The sequence below is a fragment of the Neolamprologus multifasciatus genome, chromosome 3 (genome assembly GCF_963576455.1).
Source record: "Neolamprologus multifasciatus chromosome 3, fNeoMul1.2, whole genome shotgun sequence".
Taxonomy (NCBI): domain Eukaryota; kingdom Metazoa; phylum Chordata; class Actinopteri; order Cichliformes; family Cichlidae; genus Neolamprologus; species Neolamprologus multifasciatus.
The window spans coordinates 11,774,511-11,792,581 of NC_140441.1; the positions used below are offsets into that span (position 1 = coordinate 11,774,511).

Here is an 18,071-nt window from a genome sequence, read left to right on the forward strand (position 1 = left end):
AACAATCAACTTTTGCTCTTCTCATTCTCTGTCGCCGCCATGCTTTTTCCACCGTGTGCGTATGAAAACAAAGGCACTGCACATATGCTCCATATTCTATCGCCATATTTTATTTTTCTATCGTTGCCCAAAATTATACCGGTATTACCGTGAACGGTATGATATGGCCCAGCCCTAGTGACACTGGCCGGGAAAGTGAGCAGGAGAGGTGGGAGAGAATGAGAGGGGTCAATGATTGCTTGGGGACGAGGTGGGAAGCACACGAAGACCCATACAGAGCAGCAAAGTGTGGCATTTCTCTTCCTTTCTGTCTCGTTGGTGGTGGCGTTTTTCTCCGGTGAAGAATAGGAGTGTGACGGGGTCTGCAGCCAGAGACGGAGAACCCTCTTAACAAGCTTTGCCCAGAGGTCACGGAATAAACCACCCTCATTCCTTTTCTCTCTGATCCACTGCTGACCAGGCCACACACATGCACGCACACTCACTAATGGCCAAACTTGAGCTCCTCGGTGGCTATATCTCCGATTGGTGACTAAGACATACGAGTGTTCACCAGAGAGCTCACTCAGTCATGGATAATGAGGTCAAAAGGCCATCAAATATTTACAAGAGCGCACTCTGCAGTATACAGTGTCGAGGGGCAGCTGTTTTAGCACAGCTACCATAGCCCTGCATCATATGAATTAATCAGATGTGTTTCATGGCCATTAGTTAAACATCTCGCTGAAAGCTAAGGCTTTATTTTCCTTTTTTTCTTTTTCTCTTCTCCAGTAAAATGGTCTCATAGAATAAAGCGCTACTCATGTGTCGGTGTGAATGAGACACAGAGCGCATTGACTGTGTAGAAGAGGTAAAAGCCCATGTAAATAAGATACCAGTAGGAGTGATGCTGATGAGACCTTAATAAAGCGATGGTGAGGCTTTGAAGCCTCGAGAGCTGATAATGTGTGAAAAAGAAAAGGCTTTCTTTAAAGCCTGCATCAAATGTGTCCATGAAATGGTGCTGCGATGATGCCAGTGCCGCACACTGCACGCTTCAAACCACCCACGTGGGGATGTTTAGCTGAATTAAGCAGAACGTGTTTGGAGTTACTTAAGGTGGCAAAATCTGGGAAATCAGCACCAACACTGGTCCTTTATTTCCCAAGGGGTTGCCATAGTAGATGGATCTGCATGTTTTGATTTGGCGCAGATTTTATGCCTATTGCCCTTCCTAACACAAGCTTCGCTTTTATGGTTTGAGACAGGGACAGCTAGTAGTTTACTAGCTTGTGAGTCTGTGTGCCCTCCTGGTGTGCAACCACAGACGTTTCAGGTGTATGGAGAAAGCGTTAACCACAAGGAGATGATAGAAAATTAGAAATTCTTTTAGTTTTTATTTATTTATTCGCTTTGTTGGCTTTTAATATAGAGCTGAGCCAAGAAGGAAACAAAAGCAGAGTGAGGAGGATGATGTGCAAAAAAAAAAAAAAGCACTCCAGCTAACAGTGTTCATGTAGCATGTGCTTTTAACAATTCCACTCACTTGAAATGTATGGGAAAGTGGAACCATTGCTATAGTGTGGGAGAAAGTGTAAAAGGCAATGTGAAAAGATAATGAGGAGCACTAAAATAGAAATGAAATAACACACTAATGCATAGTTGACTGACAGAAATTAAAGTGTTTTGATAACTGATGAATTATTTCGGTGATTACGGTGGAAAAATGCCAAAGATTACTTGTGCCAGCTCCTCATTTGTCAGGATTTCGGTGTCGTCCCAGCACTTTTCTACTGTTGTTGTTGTTCTAGTAGGAGTTTGGAAAGATAACTTTGAATAGTGAACCTCATTATTTCTCTGTGTTCTAACAGTTTTAGACCAAAGACTCTAAAAGTGAAAGTTGTTAGTTTAGTACAAAGTACATTAGATTGCACAGTGAGAATCATTTTATTATCCAGTGTGTTATCTTTTGTCCAGAGGCACAGCTCGGCCTCACTCTCACCTACCCTTTGCTTTCTGTAGTCCCTCTTCCTTACCTGCTGTGTGATCCAAATGAAGTGGGTTTTTTTTCCCATTTTACCTGCTTTTCTTCTCTAATTGTCAACTAAAAAAATCATATTTTGCAGGATTAGAAGAGAAACATTGGCTTCACTATTTAGTTTCTGAAATATTAGATACAGTATGCAGTTCACAGACATAAAACGTCACAAGAAAATAAGAATTTGCAGTGAACACATTCAGCACTACAGACAAACCACTTGTTGTTGTTTTTCTTTTCCATTTTAACTGTCGAGGTAAAACATCTCTGTGTTGGTAGAAATAGTCTTTGTGTGGTGTGAGGTCTTCATAGAGTTGAGTCATCTTAAGGTCTTTTCCCCAAGTTCAAATCGCATCATTTGCATACAACAGCTGAAAGGAGCGCTGCCTAGCAGCGACCTCCCTTTTGATCTTTGCTTTTTTTCTCTCTCATCTTTTTTCTCTTTAACTTCATCATTATTAAAGCTGTTCTGCTTTTTTTTTTTTAAAGCATCCAGAACGACTGCTCGCTGATAGAGCTGTAACGCGTCCGTGTCCGCCACAACCTTAAAACCCCCCCACAGGTACACCCGACAAGCTTCTTAGTGGGCCCGACCACCGAGGTGAAATAATGTGATGCTGAGTGTTGCATGCCTCAGGGCCATGCTACCTCGGGCCTGGTTAGACTGCACTGCTGTAGGTAAAGGTAGCCCTGGCCACACATACGCTCTTAGATGAAATCTCCAGGTGACAATGCCTGTGGCTCCCACTCGCAGACAAATAGCTCGTTGATGTTGTGCGCGAGGCATCAGCAGTCCACCCAGTGCTGTTCCATCTAAGATTCATGCGGTGCGTGCGAGAGAAAGGGCAGCCAAAGAGCACCTCCCAGAGGTTTTTCTCCCCGTATAATGCAGTGCCACACCTCTGCAGCGCACAAGGCCTCAGTGGGCTGACATGCCTGCTTCTTCTTAATGTGCTGCCACTGGGTCCTCTTATTTATGTATATAGATAGGTATAGATATAGAGATAGAGAGATGGATATAGAGATAGATAGATATGGATATAGAGATAGAGATATGGATATAGAGATAGATAGATAGATAGATAGATAGATAGATAGATAGAGATATGGATATAGAGATAGATAGATAGATAGAGATATGGATATAGAGAGAGATAGATAGATAGATAGATAGATAGATAGATAGATAGAGATATGGATATAGAGAGAGATAGATAGATAGATAGAGATATGGATATAGAGATAGATAGATAGAGATAGATAGATAGATAGAGATATGGATATAGAGATAGATAGATAGATAGAGATATGGATATAGAGAGAGATAGATAGATAGAGATATGGATATAGAGATATGGATAGATAGATAGATAGATAGAGATATGGATATAGAGATATGGATAGATAGATAGATAGATAGAGATATGGATATAGAGATATGGATAGATAGATAGATAGATAGATAGATAGAGATATGGATATAGAGATAGATAGATAGAGATATGGATAGATAGATAGATAGATAGAGAGAGATATGGATATAGAGATAGATAGATAGATAGATAGAGATATGGATATAGAGATAGATATATGGATATAGAGATATGGGGGATATAGAGATAGATATCTATCTATCTATACATATACACACACACACACACACACACACACATATATATACATATATATATATATATATATATGTGTATATGTATATATATGTATGTATATGTATATGTATATATATATATATATATATATATATATATATATATATATATATATATATATATATATATATATATATATATATATATGTGTGTGTGTGTATATGTATAGATAGAACCTCTCTCATAGAACCTTAGGCCACAATTGTGCACATAGGTGGAAAGAATGTGTCATGAGTGACAGAGAGAGATGCCAGGTAGTTTCTTGTTAAGTAACTTAGGGGAGGAAAAAAATTGAAATGATCTCCAATGGAGACTGACAGTTTGCAAGAACATTGTAAAGCGGGGTGAGTAGGCCTGCCCAAGAAAAAGGAGAAGGATCGAGTTAGAAAAAGAATGGGATAACACGGAGGCACGTGGGCCAGATGAGGTAAGGAGACGCTGGGCGAGTGGCAGAGCTGCAGAGGAAGACAGTGATGTAGTGGAACCGTGTGGGGTGGGTGGGGGTGAGAGAAGAGTAGAGGAATAATGGATGAGGACAATAGAAGTGCATTAGAGAAGGAGGTGGTGCTCGTGCTCTGTGGACACGAACGCATGAAAACACTGGAATTGGAGTGACAGATGCCTACAAATGTATATATACTGTATATACATGCACTTGTTTTGTGTTTAGGTTTAACCTGTGATGATCGGGGTGATTTTTTGTTTTCGAGCATGCACATCTTAGCTTTTAAACGAAAAGCAGATGTTCTACGTGGTTTATTGCAGTTTTCTATTAGTGTGTGGTTTTAAGACGTGAGCAAAAACAGTGTGGTTTCGGTTCAGCGAGGGAACACCCACAGAACAGCCGGAAGATCTTAGTTGTTGTCTGCTAGTAAAAGACGTTTCCAGTAAGGAGTTTAGTCAGCTAAAGTTTAAAAAAAATGCCGGAAAACAGTACCGTCACCCACCCATCTTCCCCTGCAGATATTCTGTAGCCGTGGCCTCGCACGCATCCGCACAGATGAGTCCACACAGCCCCACGTCCACACCCACACATGCTCTCATCTGGCCCTTGCAGAAGCCTGTCACTGTGAGTGGCCCTCTGCCATGGGAGGATAAACTACCTGTCATGGCGACGACTTTCTGTGGAATTCATATCAGAGGCAAAACAAAGGAGGTGTCGAGGTCACGGGGCATCACTCTTAAATTATTCATCCCCTGCATCCTCCTTCCGTCTCCTCTCTGCCTGTCGTCCACTTTGTTCTGCCAGCTCACAACAAGGGCAACTGTCAGCCTCTTTTTCTATCTCACATTTTTGGGTATATAAAGTAAATAAATATTATGGTAAGTAAAGAAAATGCCGCTTGTGAAAAGTTACTCATCGAGTGTTTTTAAGCACATCTTTATGTGTAAGTTAATCATATTGCAGGGTTTGGTCAGGGCACCGCTCGTCCCAAACTTCTGAATGTCAGCATCATGAAATTTTAAAATCTGCTTTCCCTCCTGCTCCTTGTTTGGTCCCCTCGCGTGCATAATTGATCAGCATCCTGGCAGCTGCACTTGCAGAGCGTGTTTATCTACGATGGCACCAAGCTTTGAGAACTTGTTTGAGAACTTACTCAAAGCAGCCAATAAAGTCTTATCATCTTTTTTTCTCTCTCCAATTGCAGAAACAGTTGGTTACTTTAGGTTTGACCGATGCCTCGGACCAGAAGTTGGCTGACTTCTCTGGGGTGTCAGCCAAGAGCAAAGGAAAGCTTCACCTTGGTGGCGTCCTCCACTGGGCTACCCTGGAGCTGGCTGCTCAGGCAGGGAAAGAAGACGCTGACCTACAGGAGGAACACATTGATCGGCCGAAATTGTTCTACGCCGATCACCCCTTCATTCTCTTCGTCAGAGACAGCGCCACGGGAGCCCTGCTGCTGATGGGAGCTCTGGACCACGCGGAGGGAGAGCCCTTACACGATGAACTGTAGCACCCTCCCTCCTGTTGCGTTATCCTTCTTTTCTCATCTTTGGTGTTTCTTTTCTTTTCGCATCCCCCTGTCAAAGACTGCACACTGGTTTCTGAGTGGAGACATTGTCATTCACTGTTGCACACAATCACATCAGACTACGCCTGGCTGTCAGACTGACACCCCGTAGTCTCACACTGACTGACACTGACACGACACCGCCATACTCGACAGAGTCACACTTGCACAGTATCACCAACATGGCATATAGAACAAAAATACTGTAAGAGACATTACTAAAGTTGACGGATACACCAAAAACACTAACTTTGAGAGACTACTTGCCTTTTTTTCCCCCCTCCTTCCCCACACACACACACAAGGACTCGATCATCAAGTCAACACAATACGAGATGACAAACACCAACATGCTTGACAAGCACAAGTAGTTACACTGACACAACATAAGCAACCGACAAAGAACTTCAACAAACAGAAGCTCGCAGTGACACTTGAAACGCATTTGTGTGTTTGCGCAGTGACCGACACATCAAGGGTAGCCCTGTGGCCAGTCTCTAAGCTAGCAGGGACCAATGGCGGGGTCCCCAGGGCTACGTCCAAGGAAGACTGATGGCTCAGCCAAGTGCTTATTGATGAGCCAGCTTAATGCTAATGACTGTAATGCGTTACAACGCTTGTCAACAACACGGAGAGGACGGGGAACCTTTTAATCTCTTAATGCCATCGTGGATCAATGACACCATTATGCTGTTGGAAACAAATGTAACTTACATCACTTGATGTAAATGTAACAAGTTTATATTTAGAAAGATTACACAAACTCTATGACGTCTCCATGTTGAATATATTTTTTAAAATTTAGGACAATGTTTGAATAAAGGGCTGTTTTGGGGGGATTTTTTGAATTCTTTATTGTCTCATCATCTGATCACTGATTCAAAACAAACAAAAGTGTCCTGTTGATATGTCAGATGTCTGGTACAGGGTTTTTTTTTTCCCCTCAACTTCCACCCTGAACTAAAAGGCCTTGCATGCACCGCCAGGGTCTATGGAAGTAGATTTAAAGCCCCAAACTGAATCACTTACTGAATTTTAGTGGCAACACATGATAGAATTGCAGTGAATTTGAAAGTGTAGCAGCGACTTTGTCAACACAGTCACAGAATGCTCCCCAACAACCTCAGGTAAAATGTGTTTCTTCCATTTCCACCGATAAATAATTGAGAAATCAAATCTATGGTTGAATAAAAGAAAAAGAAGTCCCCTGCTTGCCGTTCCTCTTAAAACAGCGTTCGTGTTTTGGTGTCTTCGGTGTTTGAAGTGTTTTATTTAAAGCACCCGAACATTTTAGGAGACTTTTGCGTTGCACCGGCCGCCCATCTGTCTGCACAAACAAAATACTTGATGTGTGATGGTTTTATCCCAGATGTGTTAAAAGCCTAGCGACAAACACAGAAAATGTAAATGTGAGATGCATCTGTCTTGTTGCAGTGGTCTAGAGGCACACAGCTGGACTGTCTGATTCACAGCATTCGACAAAATCCCTCTCAGGACCACTGTGCTATTCCATCCTTGTTCCTAAATTAGCCACCTGTACAGGTCTGCTCGGCAACAGTGCGCGGCGTGCATGTGTACTGTTCCTGTGAAGCCGCGCACCTATAACAATATCCTCTCTGCAGTGGCCGTCTGTGCAGCACAGATTTCTAAAGGGCACTATATAGCGGGTATACTTCATACTGAATAACCCGTGGACTCGATTCAGACAAGCCGATGATGGATCAGTGGTCGTCTGCTGTGAGCTCATCAATCCTGCTTATTCTAACACCGGCTCCCTGCTGGCTCACCTTCACATTTCATTCAGAGCACCTAAAACCGCATGCATGTTCCACATCTGCTCCCAGGTAGCCAGACATAATCAGATTTTTAAAGAAAAGGGTAAGAAAGCCGCAACTCGATGATGTGGAGCTGTAGCATTCAACCTAGCATAAATCAATGTAGTAATTCGTGATTTGAAGGGAGTTCTGCCAACTAATAATATTTATCCTCCCTTTATAAAGATGTTTTAGGGTTTTCCATTTATTTAGTGTAGTTAGGACCTGATATTTACATCTCATTTAATGTAAATTTGGTGGTATGGCTCTATTTTGACACACTCCTGTGTGTGAAATGCAGTAGGCAGGGACATGGAAAGTGGGAGGCATAAAGACCTCGAGCACAGAAGTGATCCAGCATCAGTGACAATATATTGTTCAACATGTGACACTGATTAATTCACACACGGGACGAAAGAAGGAGCTCAGGTGAAGGTGGGCTGCAGCGACTTGTAAAGGTGCAAGTGGGCAGGTAAAATCAGCTTAAATAGCATATATGCTCATACACAGTGGCCAAATGGATATGTAGAAGTGTGCTAACAAAACCATCACCTGGTGAGGGCAGGCAAGATGGAGTTATTGCCTGTCTGAATTAATTCTGTGTCTCATTTCTGACTCGTTTTATTTTTCTAGTGCCCAGTTATTTCACAAAAAAATTTCCAGTGTTTTAAAGCAACAGTCCGTGATAACTAGTTCAAGTTAAAAGCACCTGAAAGAAATGTTCAGTTGCCTCAGAGTAGTGTCTCTGGGAGCACTCTGGCAATACAGAGCAGCAATATTTTTGGGCAGGAAGTCAAGGCGAACTGCTTCATGAGCACTACTTAATAGCTTGACACCATTGCCGATGGTAGTCTCCTTTCAACCATTTCACCGTCACGTGACAGAAAAAGGTTTCGAGAACATTTAATGTTTAATCGCCTGTTTTTAAATAAAATATAATGTGCAAGAGCGACACGAACTTCCTGTCTCCTCCACTGGCCTACGCGATGGGTTCAACCGTCGGACAGTCCAAGTGGTAGAGAAGAGAGCGTTTAGAGCAAAAGAGCACTCACAGTAGAGCCATGGCAGTTATGGTGCAGTACTTACCCTTTAGAGAAAATCGTAGAAGTGACTCTTTATAACTGTGGGTCAACTTTCTCAGTGTATCGCCTCGCTCTTGTTAAAAGCTTGAGATGGGTCATCAGTGAGAGGCAGGCATGTTGTACATGGAAAGAGAGGTTTATGTGGTGAGCTGGAAGGATGGCTTTCTGACATTCTGAAAAGACACACAGGTGGTCAACTTCACACCATTTATAGATGATTCACATGGGGATTTAAAGGGAACTGATGGAATAAGTGATTGCGTATCAGTTTTAATAAAAGTTTACTTTTTTACACGTTTCTTGCACTGGGTTGGATTGAAGGTTGCCTTCAAAATTTCATTAGCTTTCTTAGCCCTAACCCCACGGGTTAGAGCAATCCTATTCAAATGGCGGCCCGCGGGCCAAATGCGGCCCAGAAGCAACCTGCGAGTGGCCCTGCCTGTGGTTCTGGCAGAAACACAGAGAAAACGCAAAAATTTATTCATTAATTAATTTAAAAAATAAAAAAATAATAAATAAAAATTCCTACAGCGTAGTGTAGACTGTGAATGCAACACTCTTAGTAGCCTAGCAATATTTAACCCACAATGCACCGTGATGTAAACATATTAAACAATCATCGTAATATATGATGCGACAACAGCATGTCTTTCTCACTCCAAAAGCGCAAAATTGACAATGAAAACTGTCGGTTTAACCCTGCCTGGACTGACAAATACTTATTCATTTTACCGAGTTTAATAATCTTACAACCGGAGTTGTACTACCATGGTGAGGGTCCTGTACAGCCCAAGAGACAGCTGCAGCAGCTTCCCTTCGTGTTTACTTCTTGGCGAAGAAGAAAAGGCCTTTCACAGATTCTGAAACAGTGAAATACTGCATGCGTGGTGGATGCGGTGAAAAGTGATGAAAAAATTAAAGTAAGTGTGACATCTGCTATTAAAAACGTACCCCTGTAGGACAGTTCAAATATTCATAGAGTAGAGGTTCTGGCGTCAGACGAGTTTGAAATGCTGTTAGATGACCTGAAGAAAACTGATGTAATGTCTATAGCAGGAGATCACAGACAGAACTGATAATGCACAGTTGTGCGTATATGTCCGTTTTTTGGATGGGAAATTGCTCGGCTTACTACCGTTAGAGGGACACACAGCTGGCGAAATAATGTTTGAGAAGATTTCAGCTCTTTTTGAGGAAAGTGGTCTGGATGTGTGTCTGTATACTTGTGACGGATGGGGCTCCATCCATGGCAGGAAAAGTGAGTGGTCAGCGAAATATTTATTTTAATTTGAAAGGGAATTATCAAAATGTTTTTTTTATTATTATTGTTATTTCAAATGTGCAAAAAATAGTTTAGTTATAGCTCCCTCTTTTTTAAATGGACCTTTTGGTGTGCATTTGTGAGAGGTCACCAGATTTACAGGGGAAAAGGAATAAAAAAATTACTTGTTTTTCAATACAGTTGTGTGGGTTTGAAATTGATCATGATCTGCTGCTTACTGGCTTCAAAAAAAATATCTGGCCCAGATAAATTCCTCGGTTTGAAAATCTGGCCCAACTAACTTCGTAGTTGAATAGCCATGGGTTAGAGGTTTCTCTCCTCCGATTAAAGAATTAACTCTAAACTAGCACTGAACTTTTAAGAACAAGTTATGCGTGGCTTTCAGAAAAAAACAAAGGAGCTTATAGCATCTGGTATTTCAATTTTCGCATCCAAAATGACCAGAGTTTACCCCGCTTAACTTGGTGGTCAGGGTAATCTGTCCATAAGCTGCTCTGTCGAGCAAAGACCGGCATTTTATTGACTCAAATGGTACATCGGGCCATCTCTGCGCTCACTCAGAAACTCAATCCTCCCAATGTGCTCCAACCTTAACGCTAGCTGTAACCTCATGGGTCAGAGGATCCTCTGCTGTGAATAAAGAGTTAACTCTAATGCCAACACTGAACTTTAAAAACAAGACATGTATGACTTTCTTTATATATATAAAAAAAGACAGTTGACAATCAGACGGGGTCTCCCATCCAAGTACTGACCAGGTCCCTACCCAGCTTAGCTTTTAAGCTCTCAAGTGATCCAACATGGTCAGTGCAACCTGCTATTAAGCAGCTCCTTTGGGTACAAACAGGCAATTAATGGATTCAGACAGTGAAAATAGCTGTCTGTGTAAACCTGACATAACTATAACCCTAGCTGTAAACCTAACCGAGGTCATAACCCTAACCCTGTCCCTTACATCAGCGGTCCCCAATCCGCGGGCCTTGGACCGGTACCGGTCCGTGAGTCGTTTGGTACCGGTCCGTGAGAGTTGAGGCTCAGGTGTGAAATGTATAGTTTTCAAGGTTTTTATCGGTTTTCAGCGTTATTTTGTTATCGTTTTTATCGTTAATTCGGTTTTCCTTGGTCTTTTCACGTGTGTTATGAATAAATTTTCTTTTTTCCGTACTGGTACTAGTTTTATTTTGTTGTATTTATCCACGACACCTTAAACGCCGGTCCGTGAAAATATTGTCGGGCATAAACCGGTCCGTGGCGCAAAAAAGGTTGGAGACCGCTGCCTTACATCATGGGTCAGAGGTTTCTCTGCTCTGACTAACTTTGGCTATACTCTATACCCAAAACTAAACTTTAGGAGCAAGACATGTAAGACTCTAAAACAAAAAGAAAAAATTAGAACAACTGTTTTTGGTCATCCATCAAAGCACTAGCCAGCCCCTATCCAGCTTAGTTTCTGACATCAGAAATAGCACACGCTCAAGGAGGTATGGCCATAAGGAAGTCCCAGGCTTTTCTAACCCAAGTCAGCCAAGTGGAGGCTAAATCGGCTAGTCTTTTAGCATCAATTCATATGTAAATTAGGTTACCTGAGAAGTGGGGGAGTGGGGGTGTGTGAATGATTGCTGATTTCTAACTGCCTCTTTGTTTGTGTGTGGGGGTGGGGAGCTGCTAAAAGCTGTGAACTTCCTTTTGTGTTGAGGTGGATGCAATTGTCATCTTGCGGAGGTTTACTAGGGTTCCATCACTACATGACTGCTGGTCAGCAAACCTGGGAAACCCACAGTATAACCCTAACCCTGCAGTATATTGCAAGTAAACCTGACAAGTTTGGGATCAAGTTTTGGGTGGCTTGCGACCTAAAATCCAAGTACATTTGCAATGTCTTCCCATATCTTGGCAAGGACCCCAATCGTCCCAGTGGGGAGAGACTGTCTGAAAATGTAGTGATGAGGCTGATGGAACCATTCCTAGACAAGGGCAGAAATGTTACCACGGACAATTTCTTCACATCGCTTTCACTTGCGCAAAAACTTCTTAGACGGAAAACCACCATCCTCGGCTAACTCTCATATGGCTGGGAAGAAGGCGAGAAAAGAACAGTTGCTTCGGACACAACCCTCCACACCTAGCCCTGGAAAAAGAGCCATGTGTTAGGTCAAACACAAATGCAAGAACAATCATGCCACTGTGCGATGTGTTCACTGCTACAGATACACGTGTGGTAAATGCAGACTACAGATACCATGGCAGTGCCAGGATAGTGAGTGATTGCTGAAAATGTTGAAATGTACTCACTCACTTTTTATTATTATTTGTAAATATGTGTACAAATGGTTGTTTTTTTGTACTGTTTTTATCAATAAATTTCCGCAACAAAGGAAATACACCCATGTGTGTTGATTTCTCCCTAAGATGGCAAACTGGAACACAAGTTTCCTTGTGGCCCAGGAAACTAACCACTCCAAGTGGCTCAGCATGGCCCCACCTTATTTACCAAACAAAAGCAGCAGTTCACCGGTGAATACAAGATATTAGCTAAAAGCCATTTGGCTGGTAGGCAGGTCTTAAAGGTAGAAAAGCCAAATGGCTGCTCTCTGGGATAAGCTGCTCCTTGTTTAACAGACTGGAAATTTTACAGATTCAAATGGCTGTCTCTGATCTCATTCAAAAGCCCAACCCACCCAAAGTACTCCAATGCAAACACTAATTATGGTGATCCATGAACAACACCAGCAAAGGGATATCAGATACACAAAGCGTGAGTAGGCAGGTGAGCTGATGGAGTCTGTTTTACAAGGAAGGATTCCAGGTCAAAAGGATTAGCTTGACAGAGACAGATAAGTAGATCTGACAAGAAACCCACGGAGGGAAGCTCCCTGTAAACACTTATTGTGCTGATTTTAACTCAAGAAGAGGTTTGAAAGTCTTTAGTCATCGACTGATCTCTCTGCAAACCTCTCCCAGATAGCAAGGAGACATTGAACAGATGTTGATTTTCCATCTGAACCATCAGAATCGTCATGCTTGAAATGTCAACACAAAACCAATGTTGAAACAACATTGAAATACTGATGAAACCTGACACTGACATTGAAATAACATTGATTCACTGTTGTTCTGTCATCGTTGATTGTTGATCTATTTATAGTTGACAAGGTGACAACAATCACGTTGAAAAACCATTGATTTATGGTTTCGCGGGAAATTAAAGCTGCTACCACTTGGACTATTCCATAGCCCCCCCTCTCACAGTGGTACATCCCTTCAGGTAACCATTGTCTTGTACAGTAGAGCGGGACATTAGATTTACTCTCAGCGGAATTGACCGGAGAAGGCATCAGTTCATGCACTGCACTGGCCTGCACCACGATTAATATAAGGTAAGAATGAATGACTTTTGTTCTATTCGTTATTTCCACGGTTGCATTTGAATAACAGTAAAAAACAAACAAACTTGTTAATGTAAAGTTTCGGACAAAATGTGGGAGCCCTGTGACTTTAGGCGGTCTGAGCTGAGCTGTTGTGGTTGCTAAACACTTCCACTTTCCAAAATTACCACTTACACTTGATTGTGGAAGATCCAGGAGGGGAAAATGACATGAACTGCCTTGTTGCAATTGTGGTTTTTACATTTGAAGTCAGAGAGCTCTATAGAAGAACCCATTCTTTCTCAAATGTTTGTGAAGACAGGCTGCATGGCTTGGAGCTTGATTTTTACACCTGTGCCAATGGGGCTAAAACACACTAATATGCCCTGACAGGCAGGTTGGAGCTTTACTGACCAATGGGGCTAAGCTAGCCAGAATAGTCATTGCACTGTCCCTGCAGTATTCCAAGAGGAAGCTGTAAGTCAAGTCGAGCTTTTCTGTGTGTCAATATGTGAACTGTTTGAACTAGATGGTTTAAATATTGAAAGGTGGGATCCCCCTTTCAAATCACAAGCCTATAAAAGTATTTTCAAGACGAAATATAAAACAATAGCTTTACTCTGTCACTGTTGTCTGTTGTCTTTCTCACCAGGAGATAGTTAATCTGCTCGAAGCAGGCTGTCTGCGGCAGCCAATATTAATGTTATTGATCATTGTCAGCTCTTGTGTTTCTTCCAACCTCAGATCACACTGTGGTGTGCAGTTTCTTTGCTTTTCTTTTTCCAGTAAAAGCTTCTTTTTTCATTAGTCCCCTTCTCTGTTCTTCTCCCCAATAACCTGTCTACTTTATTGCACACAGTCCTTAGAAAGTGACAACTTGGGAAACTGAATCAAAGTTTCAATAAAGCCTGGACTGCTGCAGGCTTTGACAAGTAAGGTGGATGGAGTGTAGGAGTACAGAAAGAGACTGAAGAAGGACATATCGGTTCCAGAAAGATAAATAGTTCATGAAGCTGTTGACTCCACCATTTTATTACTTTTGGCTAAGAATTTTCCACCCGCCTGCAGCTCTTTCTGCCCACAAATTATTCATCGCACTTCCCACAGGCCTTAGCTGTCAATCCCAGGATTAGGGGTTTGTAGGGAAGATGGGAGCTGGAAGTTTGTCGCGAGATCAGGTGCATGCATACTCAGAAAGAGCTTGATAAAACTATAAAAGCTATTATAATACCATACAATCGTTTCAGCTACACTTTCAGACAAACTCTGAATGCACAATCGAAGAGAAACACAAAATTAATAAATATATGGATAAGAGACTTCAGTTCAAATCAATTTTATTTACATATCACCAAACCACAACAGCAGTCACCTCAAGGCTCTTTATATTGTAAGGTAGACCCTACAATAATACCTAGAGAGAAAAACCCAACAATCATATGACCCCCTATAAACAAGCACTTTGGCGACAGTGGGAAGGAAAAACTCCCTTTTAACAGGAAGAACCAGGCTCAGTGAGGGGCGGGGCCATCTGCTGCGACCGGTTGGGGTGAGAGAAGGAAGACAGGATAGAAGACATGCTGTGGAAGAGAGACAGAGGTTAATAACAGATATGATTCAATGCAGAACACAATTAAAAATGAAAGGGTTAAAGAATACAGAAGCAAATTTGAACAAATGCAAGAATTTAGTCTTCATGTAAATTTACATGTACTATTAATTTGGTGCATTTAATTGTATATTTTCTGAGTGATTTATGTGTTTTTATTTATTTATCTATTTTTATTTAGTCATTTCAGGTGCTCAAGGACTTAACAGCATGACCGCAGTCACCAATAATTTGCTCCTGATGCGTTCCCCAGCAAATCTTTAAACAAGGATCACTCATAAAAAATGCATAAATATGGATAATGTGATAATGTTGGGAAGACATGCATTTCTTACAGTTCATATTTTAGGAGTCAAAATGTTCATTTGAAGAAAAGTAGCTCGCAGCTCAGTTTTGAAAAGTTCGGACTGTTATGACTGTTTTGACAGTGCGACTGTAATCTTTTCGCTGCATCTGTCATTGCATATTCAGTGTGTGCGTTTCCACTCACATGCTGTAAACCTCAGACAAATTGAAAGTGCAGAATGTTCACACTGGGTTGGTAAAGCCATCAACCTGGAAATGGAAACCTTGTCAGCGGTGAGGAATTGATGGTCATGGCTTCCCAGCCACCCACAGTGACTCTCTCCGCAGGATTAGAACAACATTATTCATATTGCAGATGAACATTAGACTGGGATATCGCTCAAATCACGACATACCGTATGTGCTCTACCTCAATCCAGCCAGTGTTTGTGAACATGAACAGCTGTCATCCAAAGCCAGAAATAGCACACTTCCAGGACTTACCTGCTGCGTCGAGCAGACTCGCTGCCTCAGCGGTGCTTCATAACCAGATTTTGTGAGCCGGCAGATGTTTGCTTTATGTTTTTCTATTAAAGCTAAATGATTAATTATTCAATTATTCAATTATTTATTATAAATTATTAAAGCTCATTTTTGAATAGAGACAATACCAGTGTTCAACCAAACTTTTTTCCAGTATGTAAAAGCGATTGCTGTTCTTTCCCTTTTTTTCCTTCCTCTGATGCACTACATATATGTAATATTGTAATATTGTATGAAGTATATACAATAACAGGGCAGCATGGTGGTTAGCACTGTTGCCGCACTGTTGCCACACAGCAAGAAGGTCCTGAGTTCAATTCCAACATCAGGCCGGGGTCTTTCTGTGTGGAGTTTGCATGTTCTCCCCGTGTTTGCGTGGGTTCCCTCCGGGTACTCCGGCTTCCTCCCACCGTCCAAAGACATGCAGCTTGTGGGGATAGGTTAATTGGATAATCCAAATTGTCACTAGGTGTGAATGTGCGAGTGAATGTGAGTGCGAATGGTTGTCTGTCCCTGTGTGTTGGCCCCGCGACAGACTGGCGACCTGTCCAGGGTGTACCCCGCCTCTCGCCCTATGACAGCTGGGATAGGCTCCAGCGCCCCCCGCGACCCTGAAAAGGATAAGTGGAAGCGAATGGATGGATGGATGGATAGATATATACAATAACTTCTTCTTCCACATCATCACCCAACCTGTCATAAATACAAATGCAATCTAACATGTGTTCAATCTCAATATAGAATAATATAATATAAGCTCAGTAGGTAGAGTGGTCGCCCCATGATCGGAAGGTCGGGGGTTCGAATCCACTGAACGGCTACCCTGAGGTACCCTTGAGCAAGGTCCCGTCCCTACACACTGCTCCCCGGGCGCCTGCTTAGTGGCTGCCCACTGCTTCACTGAGTGAATGGGTCAAATGCAGAGAAAAACAAGTAATTTCCCCACGGGGATCAATAAAGTATACATTATTATTATTATTATTAGATTTATTGTAGCTTTGTCCTGATTTCAGTATACCAGCAGGTCATTGGGTCAAGACAGTGTGCACAGTATATACTTCTGTTTTTTTCTTTCTTATTTTGTTTGTTTCTGGAGATGAAGGGAAAACAGGCAAAAAAGTGTTTAGTAACCAATTCGTCAAAGATTGCACTAATCCCCTTATGCAGTGGTGGTAAATCAAGCTACAGGCATCACCTTAGTTTAAATGATAAAAAACAACATTTAAATATTAATATAGAAAATTTCCACAAGTATCATACCTAGCAGAGATGGGCAGTAACGCGTTACAAGTAACGTGTTACTGTAATCCGATTACTTTTTTTCAAGTAACGAGTAAAGTAAGGGATTACTATTGCAATAAAGGTAATTACATTACTGTTACTTTCCCGTAAGAACTCTATGTTACTGCGTTACTAACTAACCGCGATTTTTTTGCGAGAGTGTCTCATGACAATGATGTAAGCGAGTGCGACGTTCGTCGCACCAGCTGTGTGCAGATCAAAAATGGATAATATAACGAGTGCGACAGAGTATGAGCGTGCAGCGTTTAAAGCGTGGAAGTACTGACCTTACTTTGAGTTTGATTCTGTAAAAAGTGACAAAAACATTAGTGTCCGTTGTGCGTGGGAAGAAAACTGCTTTTTACAGCAAAAAACCTCCTAAACTTCCGAGCAAGCACCGAATACGCTGCCGCTGGAAGGTGAAATTCACAGAGAAACTGCCGTATCCTTCCACTGACCGCCGCGACACACCTGCACCAGGGTAAACCTCCGCCTGCCCCACTCCTGCTATACAGGTGAAAATAAAGCAACTGGACCACTGAGTCTTTGATTTTATTTATTTTCTGCTGTGTTTTACTTGCATCTATTTGTGAGTGAGTGTAAACACAAAAAACTATTTTATTTTATGTGCTGGAATGTGTAGAAAATAGGTTTAAATGTTAAACAAATTTCTTCCAGTCCAAATGTAAAGTGTCTTTACTTTCTTTGTCTTTAGAGGCATGTAAATTGATATGAAATTTGTGTGTTTTGTGTCAAAATTAGCCTAATAATTATATGCAAATTATACTTTGCATATAATTTAATGTTTGCTTGATGCATAAAGTTAAATGATTAAACTAATTAAACTAATAAACTAATAAAACCAGTTTTAAAAGAGATTTATTTTCATTTTATAACATTTTATATGATTGATTATGCAGAAACAGTAGAATTGGGCTGAAAGATCTATTGCTTTATTACTTATTTAGGGTGTAAATCCTGTTTTGAAAAGTAACTAAGTAACTAATTACTTTTGAAAATAAGTAATCAGTAAAGCAACGGGATTACTTTTTTCGGGAAGTAATCATTAATTAGTTACTAATTACTTTTTTCAAGTAATTTGACCAACACT

General features: G+C 41.4%; 1 protein-coding gene across 4 annotated transcripts in view; it reads left to right on the forward strand.

Moving 5' to 3' along the window:
• Positions 1–18,071, forward strand: part of serpinh2 (serine (or cysteine) peptidase inhibitor, clade H, member 2) — a 56,489-nt gene that overhangs the window by 16,470 nt on the left and 21,948 nt on the right. For 2 of the 4 annotated variants that reach the window (XM_085150361.1, XM_085150368.1), the window contains exon 5: positions 5,337–8,717. The exons of the other annotated variants lie outside the window; for them this stretch is intronic. In XM_085150361.1, coding sequence (XP_085006487.1) covers positions 5,337–5,642 — 306 coding nt within the window. In that variant the 3' untranslated portion in view covers positions 5,643–8,717. Of the gene's footprint in view, positions 1–5,336; positions 8,718–18,071 lie in introns of those variants that run through there. 4 annotated transcript variants of the gene reach the window in all.